Here is a 13,701-nt window from a genome sequence, read left to right as displayed (position 1 = left end):
TACAGTATGGTCTCGCCTCTCTCTCTCTCTCAACAAGGCCACTGGGAGCATTATGTGGATGGGCTAAGTCATGGCTCTTGGGAAAGTTTGGGTGGTTGATCAGTTGATCTTGGAAATTGGAATACAAATACTCAACACAGAAGAAAAAAAAAAAAATTGATCGTTCATACGATAATGCCAAGAGGGAGTCCAATACTGAAAACGCACGATCTCATAATTTATCCATGCTAACTTAAGAAACGCAAACATGAGCGTTATTATAGCGTTCTTAAGATAAGGCCAAGAGAGAGTCCAATACTGAAAACGCACGATCTCTTAATTTATCCATGCTAACTTAAGAAAGGCAAACATGAGCATTATTATAACGTTCTTGGCCGTCTCTAAGGACGCACCCACGCACTTAGTCAACTCATGTTGACAGACGCAATGATATAAAGCTATATTCTCTTTTTTGACATTTCATCTCTCTTTTTTGACATTTCATATACATTTCAATCATTTAACTGAAAAGAGTTTTAAAATTAAAAAAAAAATCACTTTTCTTACGTTCAGTTTTTTGTTTTTTTGTTTTTTTTGGGGTGGGTGGGGGGTTGTTGGTATATTATACTGAAACATGCATGGATGCGTACATACCAAGCCATTATGCTGGTATGGGTGTTGCATTCTTATTTAACAAATGCATTAAGAAAAGAGTAGCAAAATATCCTTCAACCCAACTATAATTATATTATATTTTCCTGATGCGAAGAGGTCTACCGAATAATAATCATAACGGAATAGTTTTAATGTTTGTAATAAAATTATAATACACAAAAGTAAAAAATAAAATTTTAACGCAACAGCAAACTGAAAATGAGACTGCGATGATGTTTAAGCCATCAGACATATCGGCATGGTTTAAAACACTTGCATGCAAAAAAATTTCTATTCTGAAAAACCCCTTGCTAAAACGTCGTATAAGAAGATCAAAATACCATTCTGTATCATTGATGCGGTTAACTTGGGATGATTTAATTACTTAGGTACTACTATTTTTTTAAAAAAAAACTATTACTCTTTTATGTATTTTTAAAAAAAGATAAATAGTTTTTGTAAATGCTTTTTTTTAATAAAAGTCGGGTGGCTTTGCCTCCTTCTTCATTAAAAAAAAAGAAAATTATTTAATGCTTTGATGAAGAGTCTACAAAACATTTTTTTTTCATTTATAAGTAATCCATATGATGCATAACATATCCGTGATGTTCATTTTCACCCAGTAGCCTTCATATTTAAATCTAATAGTGCATGATCTTGACTTCTACTTTTCCGCTTGCATTATTAGTTTTTAACTCTACTTTTTTTTTCTCTTTTGAAAAAAAATGATGCAAACCACTGTGGTGGTAGCTCAATGGGAGCGTGATCTTATTTCCAACCAAGTTGTTCTGAGTTCGAAACGCACGGACGTCGATTAAATTGTGGAGACCAGATGCTTCCTGCTCGGACATAAGATCTGGAAGGACGTATCACTCTGCTAATTTTGGATCCTAATTTTGGATTCAGATCCGATCCGATTGAAGATCGGGTCGGGTCGGGTCCAGGTTTGAGTCGGATCGGGTTCGGGTCCGAATCAGATTCATTTTTTGTGCTTTTGGAAAAAAATTTGAAAAAATCTAATTTGGTCATATCATAATTATGAGGTGCTGGGTGACTCATGACTCGAAAGACTCACCAAGTCATGGGTGACCTTGAGTCAGAACAGATGACCCATGACTAACAAAGTCGGTCTACAAGCTAAATGTCATACCACGCTATTTTTTATCTATATGGCTGATTGGACAGAACTTGGTGTCTCCCAGCTCCCCTCTCACCAGGACAAAAAAAATCCCATACCTTCTTTCAAAATCCAATTCCATTGCAGAAAACTGGCACATGACCCATATTCAGTTCAGTGTTCCCTCACTTTATTTTTTTTTTTTTTGCTAAAACAGTGTTCCCTCACTTTCGCCCTTCAAAAGTTAAAAGAAACAAAAACCCAAAAATAGAAGGAAAAAAAAAAAGAAAGCCAGCTACCGAGAAACCAGAGGTATCAACAGTGTAATAGATCGAGAGAGAATCCTGACGGGAGAGGTTCTCTTGATTCTGTGAAGTGTGAACCTATGCTTATTGCTATCCTTCCACACTTGAACCCTACTCCCCTTAGGCCTTTGGGCTTTTTCTTCTTCTTTTTTTTTCTTCTCTCTCTTTATCTTTGGGTCCATTTGGATCGGATCGGATCGGATCTGTTCGATAGACCCAGACGTGACTCAGAAAATGATTCGAGTTCAATTTTAGAACCCGACTCGGATCCGCATATCTTAAAATTCGGATTTGGTCGGATCTATGCGGGTCGGGTCACGGATCGATCCGACCCATTTGCAGCCTTAACGGACGAAGAAGGTATGAGTAAAACCGGCTGGAGTGCCTAATCCACCGCCATTTCTACCTGCTGGAATCAAAAAAACAAAACATAAAACTGGTTCGCCGACGGAAACCAAAACGAAGTATAAACGAAAAGAGAAACCGTCACGGCGCCTAAACGTAGAAATGAGGAGCCACAAGCTTTGTTTTACTCGCTTGGAAGCGATGATGATTAGATCTCCGTACGGGCGCGGCTGATGGGACGTAGAATAGCTTTTCTTCTTCCCTTAGGCAAGAGGGAGGAGACAGGGCACGCCGTGGCTTAGGCCCGCCCGAAGGCCGTCAATTAAGGCGACTCTAAGCCACCATGGCCGGATTTTTCTAAGAGAGTAGTGGGTAGGATGGATACATCCACCGTGACAAGGACCAGCATGATGGAAGAAATCTCAAGCCAAGGACTTCTGCAAAAAAATGGGGAGGGCATCGTTCACAGGATTGGTGGATTATTAATTAAACTCCTGGAGTCACCAAAGCAGGGACCCATCCTTGGCGTATTACCTTGTTTTGGAGCACAGAAATACAACTGAATAGGATCCTGAAAAGGACATTATCTCATGGAGTTGCCACTCATATAGATAAGTGAGATGATGACATCGACACATAGGCGAGCATAAGTGTAAAGAACGTATAAGTGTGTGTTTAGTCCCACATCAGTTATATGTTGAGTAAATCCTGAGTACCTATACAGAATCAAGTAATCTAAATAATACCTTTCGATTAGCATTTTTGGGTGAGATTTTGTATTATTACAAATGGTATCAGAGTGGATCCAGCCTATAACCTATGTGGACTAAGAAATACTGCAATACAAGTTCATGAAAGTTGACCACAGGCTGATCGTGGTGCTTGTGATTGATTTGACTGAATTTGAATCCCTAGCCTGACGAGGACGTCAGAGCTTAAACAGAGAAAGTATGTGAGGATTCATGCAGGCGTGTATTTAGTTCCATATCGATTATTCGCTGGGTAGATGCTGGGTACTTATACATGATCAAGAAATCTAAATAATACTTTCCGACTAATCTTTTTAGATTAGATTCTGGGTTGTTACAATAAGTGAGCAATCTTGTATGAGAGGGTTCGACATGACATGGCGAATTTGTTTATATATACCAAAAAATTATATAATAAAGATGAAGACTAATTGATCTCATTGCAATAACTCAAAGATATTTTACCATGCTTTTGGTGGTTATTTTCCAAATGCGACTTATCGGATTTGCTTGCCGGCTAAAGCTAATTTTGACATGATCATCAGTGGCATGCCGACTTGTATTTGACCGGTGTCTTCTGTTGTTCTTAATAGGTTTTTTTTTTTTTGACTTACCAAAGTCGCCTTAGATATTGGTAGATATCTACTTATGCAAGGATGTTAAACATGTTTGATTGAGCCTATGAAAAAAAAAAATTGCATTTCTACTATAACTTAGTTTATTCTACAAGCCTTATCCCATTTATAAGGACTATATTCATGGATAAAGAATGATCTATTGAAGTTTGAGAACATCTAACGATCAGCTTCAACCTGCGGTCAAGTTGTGAATTCTTAGGCAACTTTGGTAAGAGTGGTCTTAAGAAATGGTTAACTTCCTCTCCTCATTGGCGACGCCTAGAGCAAAAACAAAGGACCTATGTTCAAATGTTTGGAGACCTCATAAAAGCCTGCAACAAAAGGAAAGATCGAAAGGTGCACTTTTTGTCCATCTCTGAAACGCAGATAATTAGAAACAAATCCATTGAGTGCCTTCTGTGTCTACGAAATCTACCCCGGGCTTTTCCTTCTGGGTGCTTTGTCTTTGTTTCATGTAGTTGATCCAAAGCTTCCTCATTTGCCGGCATCACCACATTTAAATCTTACAATAGTCCTTTACAGGATTCGCAACTTCTTTCTCCAGGATTCAAGGTGAATTAGAGTGAGATACTAAGGATTTAATTAGAAGCTTCTGCAAGCTAAGACATCTGCCTGTTGCGCTCCAAATCTTACCTGCCCAAAAAACAAGAAGACATAGGTTGCAGTGGTACATCCTTATTTCGAAAAACATTGCCTTTTACTTCCTTTTGTAACACAAAAATTACATTCACACTCTCAAGCAACTTCCAACACTCAAAAACTTATCAAACAAGGTTTGCTGCATGCATGGATGCACTATCGCGGTTCGACAAGAGTAATTGTGACTTCATTTACAGTTTGAGTTCCAGTCGAAGTAGAAAACATAATTGGGGACATCTGCAGTTCCGGTGTTTTCGATCGTGCATAGGATGGAGGCTCTGATGGTGGAGACAATGGCGTTTGATCGCTTCTCAACATGAGAACAGCTGATGACATGGTGGGCCTGTCCTCTGGATTCTCCTGAACACAGAGCAAACCAACATGGATGCATCGGCAAGCTTCGTTCTTTGGATATGAGTCCCCAAGCAATGGATCCATGAATTCAGTTGATCTGTCTCTAGTCCAAAGTTGCCATGCCTAACATAATTCAATTCAGAGAACTTAGCCCTTTAACACTATATATATATATATATATATATATGAAATGTTAAATGAGAAGAAAGAGACAGGAAGGAATTCAATGGAGTAACAAAGAGATATTTACATGTTTTACAAGAGTGTGGCCGTGTTGGTGGAGATAAGATCCTCCATTCCTTTCCCCACTCAAAATCTCAAGCAGAAGAACTCCAAAGCTGAACACATCTGACTTCACAGAGAAAATACCCTGGATGGCATACTCTGGAGCCATGTATCCACTGTTTCACAAATCATAGCAAAGGCAGCAAAATGAGCGCATAGGCACGGCATTTAAAGCTATCTATATATGCATGCCAAGGGGTTTCCCCCTTATTTAGAAGATCTAACAACAGAATTGGATAAATTCCAAATATCCGCAAGTTTATTTGCACGCTTCAGACGAAATTTAGCGAACCTAGGCAATATGCAGTAAAAAAGAAAATCACCAAAGAATTCGATCTTGTTATGTATTCAACTTTAGGGATGAGCTTGTTCTTAGAACCAGCACACCAAAAAAGAAGAAGAACAAAAAAATAGAAATAGAAAACTTACAGCGTCCCGACGACTTTGCCAGTGGTAACTTCATTTTCTTCTCCTTCGAAAATCTTTGCCATGCCGAAGTCCGATATTTTTGGGTTCATTTTATTGTCCAGCAACACATTACTGGCTTTGAGATCCCTGTGAATGACTTTGAGCAGCGAGTCCTCATGAAGGTATAGAAGACCCCGTGCAATTCCTGCTATAATTTGGTGGCGTTTCTTCCAATCCAGCTGACACCTCTTGCTTGGATCTGGTGGATAAAATTGAACCACACATATCAATACAAGTCTCAGAAGACTGATCTAGGAATCAAATCTACAAGATCTCACAGAGGATTGTTCATCTATTAGGTTGCAAATATTGGTGTGTTCTGATGTAGAACTGAACTGAGAGCAACTGCTACTGACCAAACAGATAGGAATCAAGGCTTCTGTTGGGCAGGTATTCATAGATGAGCAGCTTCTCATCTTTCCCGGCGCAGAAGCCCAGCAACCTCACAAGATTCCTGTGCTGAAGCTTTGCAATCAGCTCCACCTCATTCCTAAACTCCACGGCACCCTGCCTGGATTTGGCTGAAAGCCTCTTTATCGCAACCTCGTTGCCACCGCAGAGCACGCCCTGAGAGAATTTTAATGAACTACATGTCAGAAGAGAATTTTAATGAACTACATGTCAGTCCCTGAGAAGTATGGACTGAATAATCCCTGAGGAACTAGAGGTGTCATTACTCTGTAGACGGGGCCAAATCCACCTTCCCCAAGTTTATTTTCTTCGGAGAAGTTATTGGTGGCTGCTTGTATTGTAGACAGATCCATCAGAGGCAAGTCGGAGCTTGGTAGAGGTCTGAGATTCTCGATTTGAGCTCTTCTGATGGCTGTGGAAAAAAAAATAAAAAATAAAGGCAAGAGTTTTGATGGATAGCCTTATGACTAAAAAACCATACTTCTGAGATAATAGAATCATCGACCGGTATCTACCGTTGCGTTTCCTCCATCTCCAGCAGTAGATGCAGTAGAGAGAAGTGCCAGCAAGAACCACTGCCAGAATTGAAATCATGATAGGCATTGCACCAGAACTTGATTTCTTTCCATCCCCTGCTGTTCAGATCAAATACTTAACATGACTCTTCACCCAAAAAGAAGAAAAATCATGACTCGATCAAAGTGAGTATGATTTCCAAAGTCAGAATCAAAATACAATTCGATTTTTCAACTTTGGCAATCCACATCATCTTGCATATACTCCTAGAAGAATACTTTTAAAATTGAATTGCAGAGTAGATATTAGTGCGAAGAATATTTTTGAGATATCCACTGATTCGAGTATATAACTCAAAAAGAGGAAGTGAATCTGAAACAAAATTCTAAGAAAGTTAGAGAACAACCTCCATCACTAGCAGCTGTTGGTTGCGGCGCGTCCATGAGGCGACGCAGATAATTGACTGCTTTCGTGGGTTTCGACACCTGCTCTATTGGTTTCATTGAATTGGTTTCCTCATGGAGGCTGGCTAAGTTGAATCCATTAATACCCGCGACTCCGTGGATATTGCGATCCGAGTAGTGTAATTGGCAGCAGTTTATCCATATAGCACCACGGCGTGAGGAGGCGGAGGAGGAGGAGGAGGAGCAACTCTGAAGGAGATTGGCTGCTGCCATATGGATGCAAGTCCGGCAGTCTTCATAAGAGAGATCACTTTGGCAGAGGAAGGAGCCATAGATGGCGCCAGGACCGCTTCCAATTGCCCCGCTGCCGGAATTGGAACGCAAAGCCTTGGATCTCAGGGAGGAGAAGAGGGCCTCAAGACTAGTCCGAGTTGTGTCATCTTGGATGAACGAATCATCTGAGCAATCAAGTTTGATGGGTTTGAAGGTGGGAGTACTCTTAGTAGCACCAAACGAAGAATGGAAGAGAACATGAGAAGTAGCAAGGAAGAGGAGGAAACTGAAGGCCTCTCTTTGGTTGCACAAGATAAGCATCCACCTGCTGGTTTGATTCATTCCTCTGGTATAGTTGGTGGACAAAAAGAGTGGGGGCTAAGAGGAAATAGAAGATGATAGTTGTTGATAGGATTCTCTCCCTCTCTCTCTCTCTCCTTCTTTGTTTTTTTTCCTCCAACCTTCTGTCTCCTGGGTGGCAATGTGAACTAATAAATGTGTAACAGAGGAGAGACGGGAGAGGAAAGTGAGGGGTCGGTGACTCCTTTTGACCAAGAGGTCGAAGGAAAACAGCCAGGGGTAAGGAGGAGCACGAGACGCATAAGCCGCCGAGAAACGGATCTGCTATAAAGTTGGCGGAAATAAATGGATCACCAACTCACTTCTAGAAACTGTTCTTCTCTGGTGGGCTAGCCTCAAGTAAAGTGTGTCTAGTTTTGATAGGTTGATGAAGATGTTTGCTGTTGATAGTGTTGTAGCATGAGACTCCCAGTGAGGCCCCAAAGTCTTATTTCATGCGGAACGCTAGGACCACAACCGCGGTAAGGAAGCTGCCGAAACGAAGCAAATTTTTTCTGGCACGCGATCAACATGCAAGGATGGAAAAGATTAAAAAATGAGGTGAGAAAATTTCCTAGAAGCGAAGTGGGATCTTTGATGATTTCAGGAACAACTTAAACTCCCTCACTTGTTTCACTTAGGTACACTTGTTTCAGGTGAAAAGAGACTAGAATAATTTGATCTAGAAATAATAAGATTCTCTCAAAGTTAGACTTGTGAAGTAGATTTCTCTGAGTAGGAGTTTTACTGGTGGTCAAACAAGTGAGGTGAGCACTCGTAAATTCCAATCAAAAGGGCATGAAGTTTCATTTGTCAAACAGGTGAAGATATAATATGAGCTTTACTAAAACAAATATTTGCAAGATATGATTATATATTAACAAAAACAAAAATATATAATTCATTTCTTTATGATTTATGACTTGCCAATGAAAGATTTATAGGGAATCTTTCCATACATCTCTTCAATCATTACTGTATAACATCAGAATTGTTCGGATAATTTATGTGTATCATATGATTGGGTATTACCTCATATGCTATATAGAATATAAAGTAAATTATAAAAAGCTTTTTGAAATTAGAAATAAATTACATTTGCATCTAATAGTTTAAAAAATCAATAACTTAACAGAACATTAGTTAAATTATTAACTTTTAATGGGACCCAAATACCATAATAGAAAAAATTTGAAAAAGGATCAAAATAATATTAACTGATATAACAGCTGCTCGAGGATATAAGAAATAGCATGCATCCTCCTTTCCACTCAAGAGTGACTTCAACTTTTCATATGAGGTAAATAGTTTTATTAATACCATTAGTTTAACTAGACGTAAGTGTAGATTTTACAGATTATTAGATGTAAATGTTATAAATATAAACTCTAAGATTTTTTTTGTAATTTATTCTGGAATATATATTTATATGCATACTATAAAATATAGGCTGGATTGCGCCAACTCGCCGGCTAACAAACCATGTGCCAAGATCAGCCCAACTCAAAAGTGGGGTCAAATTTTGTGACATAAATATCGGCCCAACCTACTTAAAACATGGGTTGAGTTGAACGGGCACCTAGTGTGAACAACTGCAGATCTGTCTTCCATTTTCACATGAATAGCTTGCCGAAATGTTCAGCTCCAGAAAATGCTGAAGTAATTAGAATAACAAGGTGCTGATGGAAGACAAGCCAAAGAAAAGAAATCAGAATGCTCCTACTGCGGACCATCTCTTCCTTTGCTGCATCCCTGTTTGAGACCATGCGGAGGCACTCGGTCATTGCCAACGTTCACCAGAATCATCAGGGATAACAGGATCATCGAATTCTCAGAGCAAGATAAAAAACTGTGGGAATTCTCAGAGCAAAAGGTAATACAGAACTTGGAATCATCGAATTCACCAGTAAACACCTCTAAAGCTTAAAAAATTTGATGCCATTTATCTGAAGCCGATTAATTAGCAGCCGTTTAACAAACCTTAAGTAGGCATTCCAGATCAGGTGTTCCAACAAAAGAGCATGGCAGCTTCAGTGGACCGTTGCCCCCATCAGCAAGCGTGCTTTAGATATCCATGAGGTTCCGCAGGCTCCATCTATGGAATTCTATGAGGCACATTAAAACCACATACATTTGTGTTTTTTGAGGTGAAATGTGTTTATACTTTTTAACGCATCACGGAAGCTTTTATATAGCCTGAGCAAAAACATGCAGCTTTCCACCTCTTAAAATTACATCTCATTTGAACCATATCATCACAACTCATTGGAGCAAGAACAGGCAGCCTTTTATGCCTGCAGCGAGCATGAGTGGCTACCATGCAAATGTGTTTTCACTCTTCTACGTCCATAAATCCAAAGCTGGCAGAAAAAGGATCATGGGGAAATTCTCTTCTATAGTATTGGCACATATCAAAAATTATGCCAGGTAAGTTTGGAAAATTATAACCATATCTAAACAAGTCAGCGTATAGACATGGTACTGAGTTCCAATTGTGAGCATTTTTAACAGCCAGCAGCATCTCAGGCATCAATAAGAAACTATAGCCTTCCCTTTTAAATAGAAGGGTCATGATACAATGCCTATATGAATCGAAATGTTCAAGCTAAACTGCCTCGAATGATAGAATTGTTTCAACCAAAACACGGATATTTCAAAAAAATAGCACTTTTATGACCTTAAGCTAAACTAGCAAGGTCAAATGGACCTTTGGATATGCGCAAGCATTTCATTTTGGCCAATTACTAGCCAGAGAAGCATGTGGATCTTTTTAAAGATGTATGTGGACCTCGATAGAGTTTGGAGAGAGAATCGACATTGGCACTACCTTTAGGAGAGAACAGGCCACTTCCTTGTTAGGACATTTCGTGTGGCTTGACTCTTTAGCCGCTGTGGTTCTTGCCGCTCATGCGGGAGTTTGTCGTCTCAGTGGTAGTCCACGATCACATCCATCCAGCTAGGTTTGAGCTTATCTTGCCTCACTCATCTTCTTAAAGTCACGAGTTGAGAGGACAACCAAATGTGGAAACTTCACAAGGCTTCCCAATGTATGGATGTGTTTATAATATATATAATATATACACACACTAATTTTCAAATAAAAAGCACAATCATGCAAGCTCTACTAATTTTCAAATAAAAAGCACAATCATGCAAGCTCTACTAATTTTCAAATAAAAAGCACAATCATGCAAGCTCTACTAATTTTCAAATAAAAAAGCACAATCTTGCAAGCTTAGATCAGCTTGATGTTTTCCCTGTTGCACTCTTCATTTATCTCAAAGAATATGAATTGTAAGAGTTGCATTCTATTTGGAAGGTTCTACCAATTATTTGGCAGAAATAAATTATTCGTTTATTTATCATAAAAAAAAGAAACTTTACAATAACAGATTGCTCTAGTAGACTAAACATTCCCCCCTCAAACATTATCAAACATTTCAAGTAACTTCTGTTAGATCAAAAACAAGTTGCAATTATGTGATACGTACAGCATAAGTTGCAAATACGTGATACAAACAAGACAGATTTGCAAGACGAGAAGTAGATAGCTTACTGGTTGTCAGTTCAAGTTTTCTTCAATTGAGATTTTCCTTTCTTATTTCTCAGTCTCTCTTTGCTGCCTGTAGGAACCATAGCTTGCGAATAATTTAAAAGTGTATCTGCACATCCACTAGAATCTCAATCTTGAATGCAGTGTGCCAGCTTAGAATCAGCCAAAAGGGAACTAGAAATATTACTTGTTGAGCCAATTTGTCGAACTGTCTCAGAAACTACGGGGTTAGGTGACTTATCATATGTCAGGCCAGGTTGCATCTTATTACAGGGCTTCTTCTCTATGTGCTGTTCCTTTCTAAAGTCACTGCCTTTACAGATCACATCATATAATCTGAGCATCTGAGATCGGAGTTTATAATTTCAATCATTAGAGTCCTTGTATCTGAGTTTCCTGAAACATAAGCATGAAGCATCGATGAGACTCTTCAAATATCATGACTTATGATTGCATAATTGACCCTCCAGATTAAAAAGTCTATATTGTTTAGCAAAAAGAAGGGCCTGTATCAACTAAGCACAAGGAAGCAAACCTAAAAATGACTCAATAACAGTACGAGCTCCCAGTTGTTCTGCCTCCTTTTTTTTTTCCTTGCCAACAACAGCAGTATAAGATCTTCCATCAAAAGTAACAGAAGAGATAAAAACTGGCAGCAAACCTTGTGCTTGAGAAGTTTTGTATGTTGGCATTTCTATATCATCTTGGTTGCATACTCATGCCGGATAGATTTGTAAAACACTCTATCTTAGTTGCATTTCTAAGATATAGTGCTTTGCAAATCTATCCTGCATGAATATGCAGCCAAGATGAACATAGAAATGCCAACATACATAACTTCTCAAGCACAAGGTTTGCTTCCGTTTGTATAGCACATCCCGAGTGCTAGTGTTTTTCAGGGAACAACAGGTCTAACAGATGCACAATGTTTTCGAGAAGCCAATGAACGGGGACAGGGAGTATTCCATTTCAAAAATAATAGCATTATTTCTGAAATAGAAAAAAGAAAAGTAAATCACCCTTTCCAATCAAACTTACAGGGAAGTCATTTTACAGAATAACCTGGCATAGACTATCTAAGTTGCAAGTATCAGCGGATAAAGAAATTCCAAAGATAATAATAACCTGTCAAAATATTTGTAATACCTTCCGATTTACCAAGTAGACTATAATAGCCTCACCATATTCCGTGAAGAACTCCTTGTCAAGGATGCTCTAAATGATTCGAAATGAACATGAGAAAGTGAGGGACCACACACATTGCACATCAATGAGATCAAACGCAACAAGTAGAAATAAAACAAAGATGTTCAAACTAGCAATAAAAGCAAGAAGAGTAAAGTGGAGACTCCTTTTGATCGGTGCTGCAAGAGGTTTATAATAATTCCCAACGCAGAGGACTTCTTTAAGATGGTAATAGCAAATGAAAGATGAAAACTGGATCTTTGGATAGGGCTGACGATAACAACTCTCTGGATTAAACCCAAAAAGGAATCCCCGACTTTGATTCCAATATGAGAGAGAGAGAGAGAGAGAGAGAGAGAGAGAGAGGACCGAAAAGAAAAGAAAATCTCCAAGTGCAAGAAGTAATGGAATCTAAAGCTATTAACCAAAGATCAGAAGAAGGAGGTGGTGCTCTCTTCTTAAATAAACCTAAAGAACAAGAAGAGCTCCAATTGCGAGAGCCCCGCCCCCTTCTTCTTGGGATCCCCCATTTAGATTCCAATATAAAAAGAAAGCCCAACTGATCGATTCACTCCCTTCCGAAAGGAACGGGAGATAAGGAGGAAACCCTAACCTCCTCCTCATTTAAAACGAGAGAGAGGATTTTAGGCAAAAAAAAAAAAAAAAAAACCACCTTTGCATTTGAAAACAAGAGATTTGGAAGGCGTCAACACTGTCATCTACCAAAGAAACAAAATTTATGACGTAAGGAGGGAGCAGAGCACAAGAACAGCAACGCCCTCCAGAAAAGGTCAGAAATTTGGCACAAAGAGACAGAAACAAAGGGAAAGGTCAGAGCTTTAGAGGCCAAGGAGACATTCTTATGGGAGCCCATCCCAGCCGTTCTGGATCGTTTGGGGACTCGGATGAGCGGTAGTCCGACGACATCCAAGTCCTCGACGACGAGGAGCGGTCCTCTTGCTCCCTCTCCGCCGCCTCCTCCTGATATGGATCAGAGAAGAAGGAAAAGAAAGAGTTCCTTGGGTGTCTTCGCCGCGCAAAACGAAAATCCGTCCAAACAATCCGTAGCCCAATAAGAAAATCAAAATGTCAAATAGCTGCCAGCTGCCACCATCCTAAAGTCTCCGTCATGATGCCAAAACTTGCTTTTTTTTTTTCTTCTGCCCTCTGTCCAAAACAGGCCCACGACAGCAGCAACTCACACCACACGACAAAAGAAGCTAACGAGTGGGGGAGGAACGGCCTCGATGCAATCCCACATAAAACCTCCCGATGCGCAGCGAAGGAGGCGAGACTTCCGCCGGAAGAAAGAAACAAAAAGGGAAGGGGGAAAGAAACGCACCATCCTAAAATGCGCGGATCTGGTGGGAGTCCTTGCTGTCAGATCCGTAACAGCAATTTCTTGCATCTGACAAATCATACTTATCCACATGCCCTGTTCTCAAAGTCGGAGGAGAGCATCAAAATAAGGGCAGCTTATCATCACC

At 39.6% G+C, this 13,701-nt stretch overlaps 1 protein-coding gene across 10 annotated transcripts; it reads right to left on the bottom strand.

Moving 5' to 3' along the window:
- Positions 1-4,462: 4,462 nt before the first annotated feature.
- LOC103705829 (cysteine-rich receptor-like protein kinase 10) lies at positions 4,463-13,412 on the bottom strand. Of its 10 annotated transcripts, none has more exons than XM_039134388.1 (11): positions 11,565-13,412; positions 11,033-11,425; positions 9,457-9,581; positions 9,056-9,228; positions 6,867-7,991; positions 6,460-6,579; positions 6,211-6,356; positions 5,890-6,100; positions 5,495-5,732; positions 5,031-5,181; positions 4,463-4,903 (listed from the first exon to the last, which is right to left on the bottom strand). In XM_039134388.1, the coding sequence occupies exons 5-11, from the start codon at positions 7,477-7,479 to the stop codon at positions 4,583-4,585; spliced, it is 1,800 nt and encodes a 599-aa protein (XP_038990316.1). In that variant the 5' UTR covers positions 7,480-7,991; positions 9,056-9,228; positions 9,457-9,581; positions 11,033-11,425; positions 11,565-13,412; the 3' UTR covers positions 4,463-4,582. The 10 variants fall into 10 exon arrangements, with proteins under 10 accessions (XP_038990316.1, XP_038990317.1, XP_008787925.2 ...); XM_039134389.1 differs by having other exon boundaries at positions 9,457-9,571; XM_008789703.4 differs by lacking the exon at positions 9,457-9,581 and having other exon boundaries at positions 11,033-11,138; positions 11,217-11,425.
- Between the last annotated feature and the right edge of the window lie 289 nt (positions 13,413-13,701).

The sequence above is a fragment of the Phoenix dactylifera genome, chromosome 15 (genome assembly GCF_009389715.1).
Source record: "Phoenix dactylifera cultivar Barhee BC4 chromosome 15, palm_55x_up_171113_PBpolish2nd_filt_p, whole genome shotgun sequence".
Lineage (NCBI taxonomy): Eukaryota > Viridiplantae > Streptophyta > Magnoliopsida > Arecales > Arecaceae > Phoenix > Phoenix dactylifera.
Note: the sequence above shows the minus strand (reverse complement) of the source record. Positions and strands in the feature narration are given on the sequence as shown.

Bases quoted from the DNA above. Each gene is read 5' to 3' on its own strand.
- LOC103705829 (XM_039134388.1), bottom strand. From the start codon at position 7,479: ATGAATCAAACCAGCAGGTGGATGCTTATCTTGTGCAACCAAAGAGAG. The intron at 6,580-6,866 runs GTTGTTCTCTAA...TGATCTGAACAG, and splicing joins AACAGCTGCTAGTGATGGAG to CAGGGGATGGAAAGAAATCA. The intron at 4,904-5,030 runs GTAAATATCTCT...GAATTATGTTAG, and splicing joins GCCACACTCTTGTAAAACAT to GCATGGCAACTTTGGACTAG.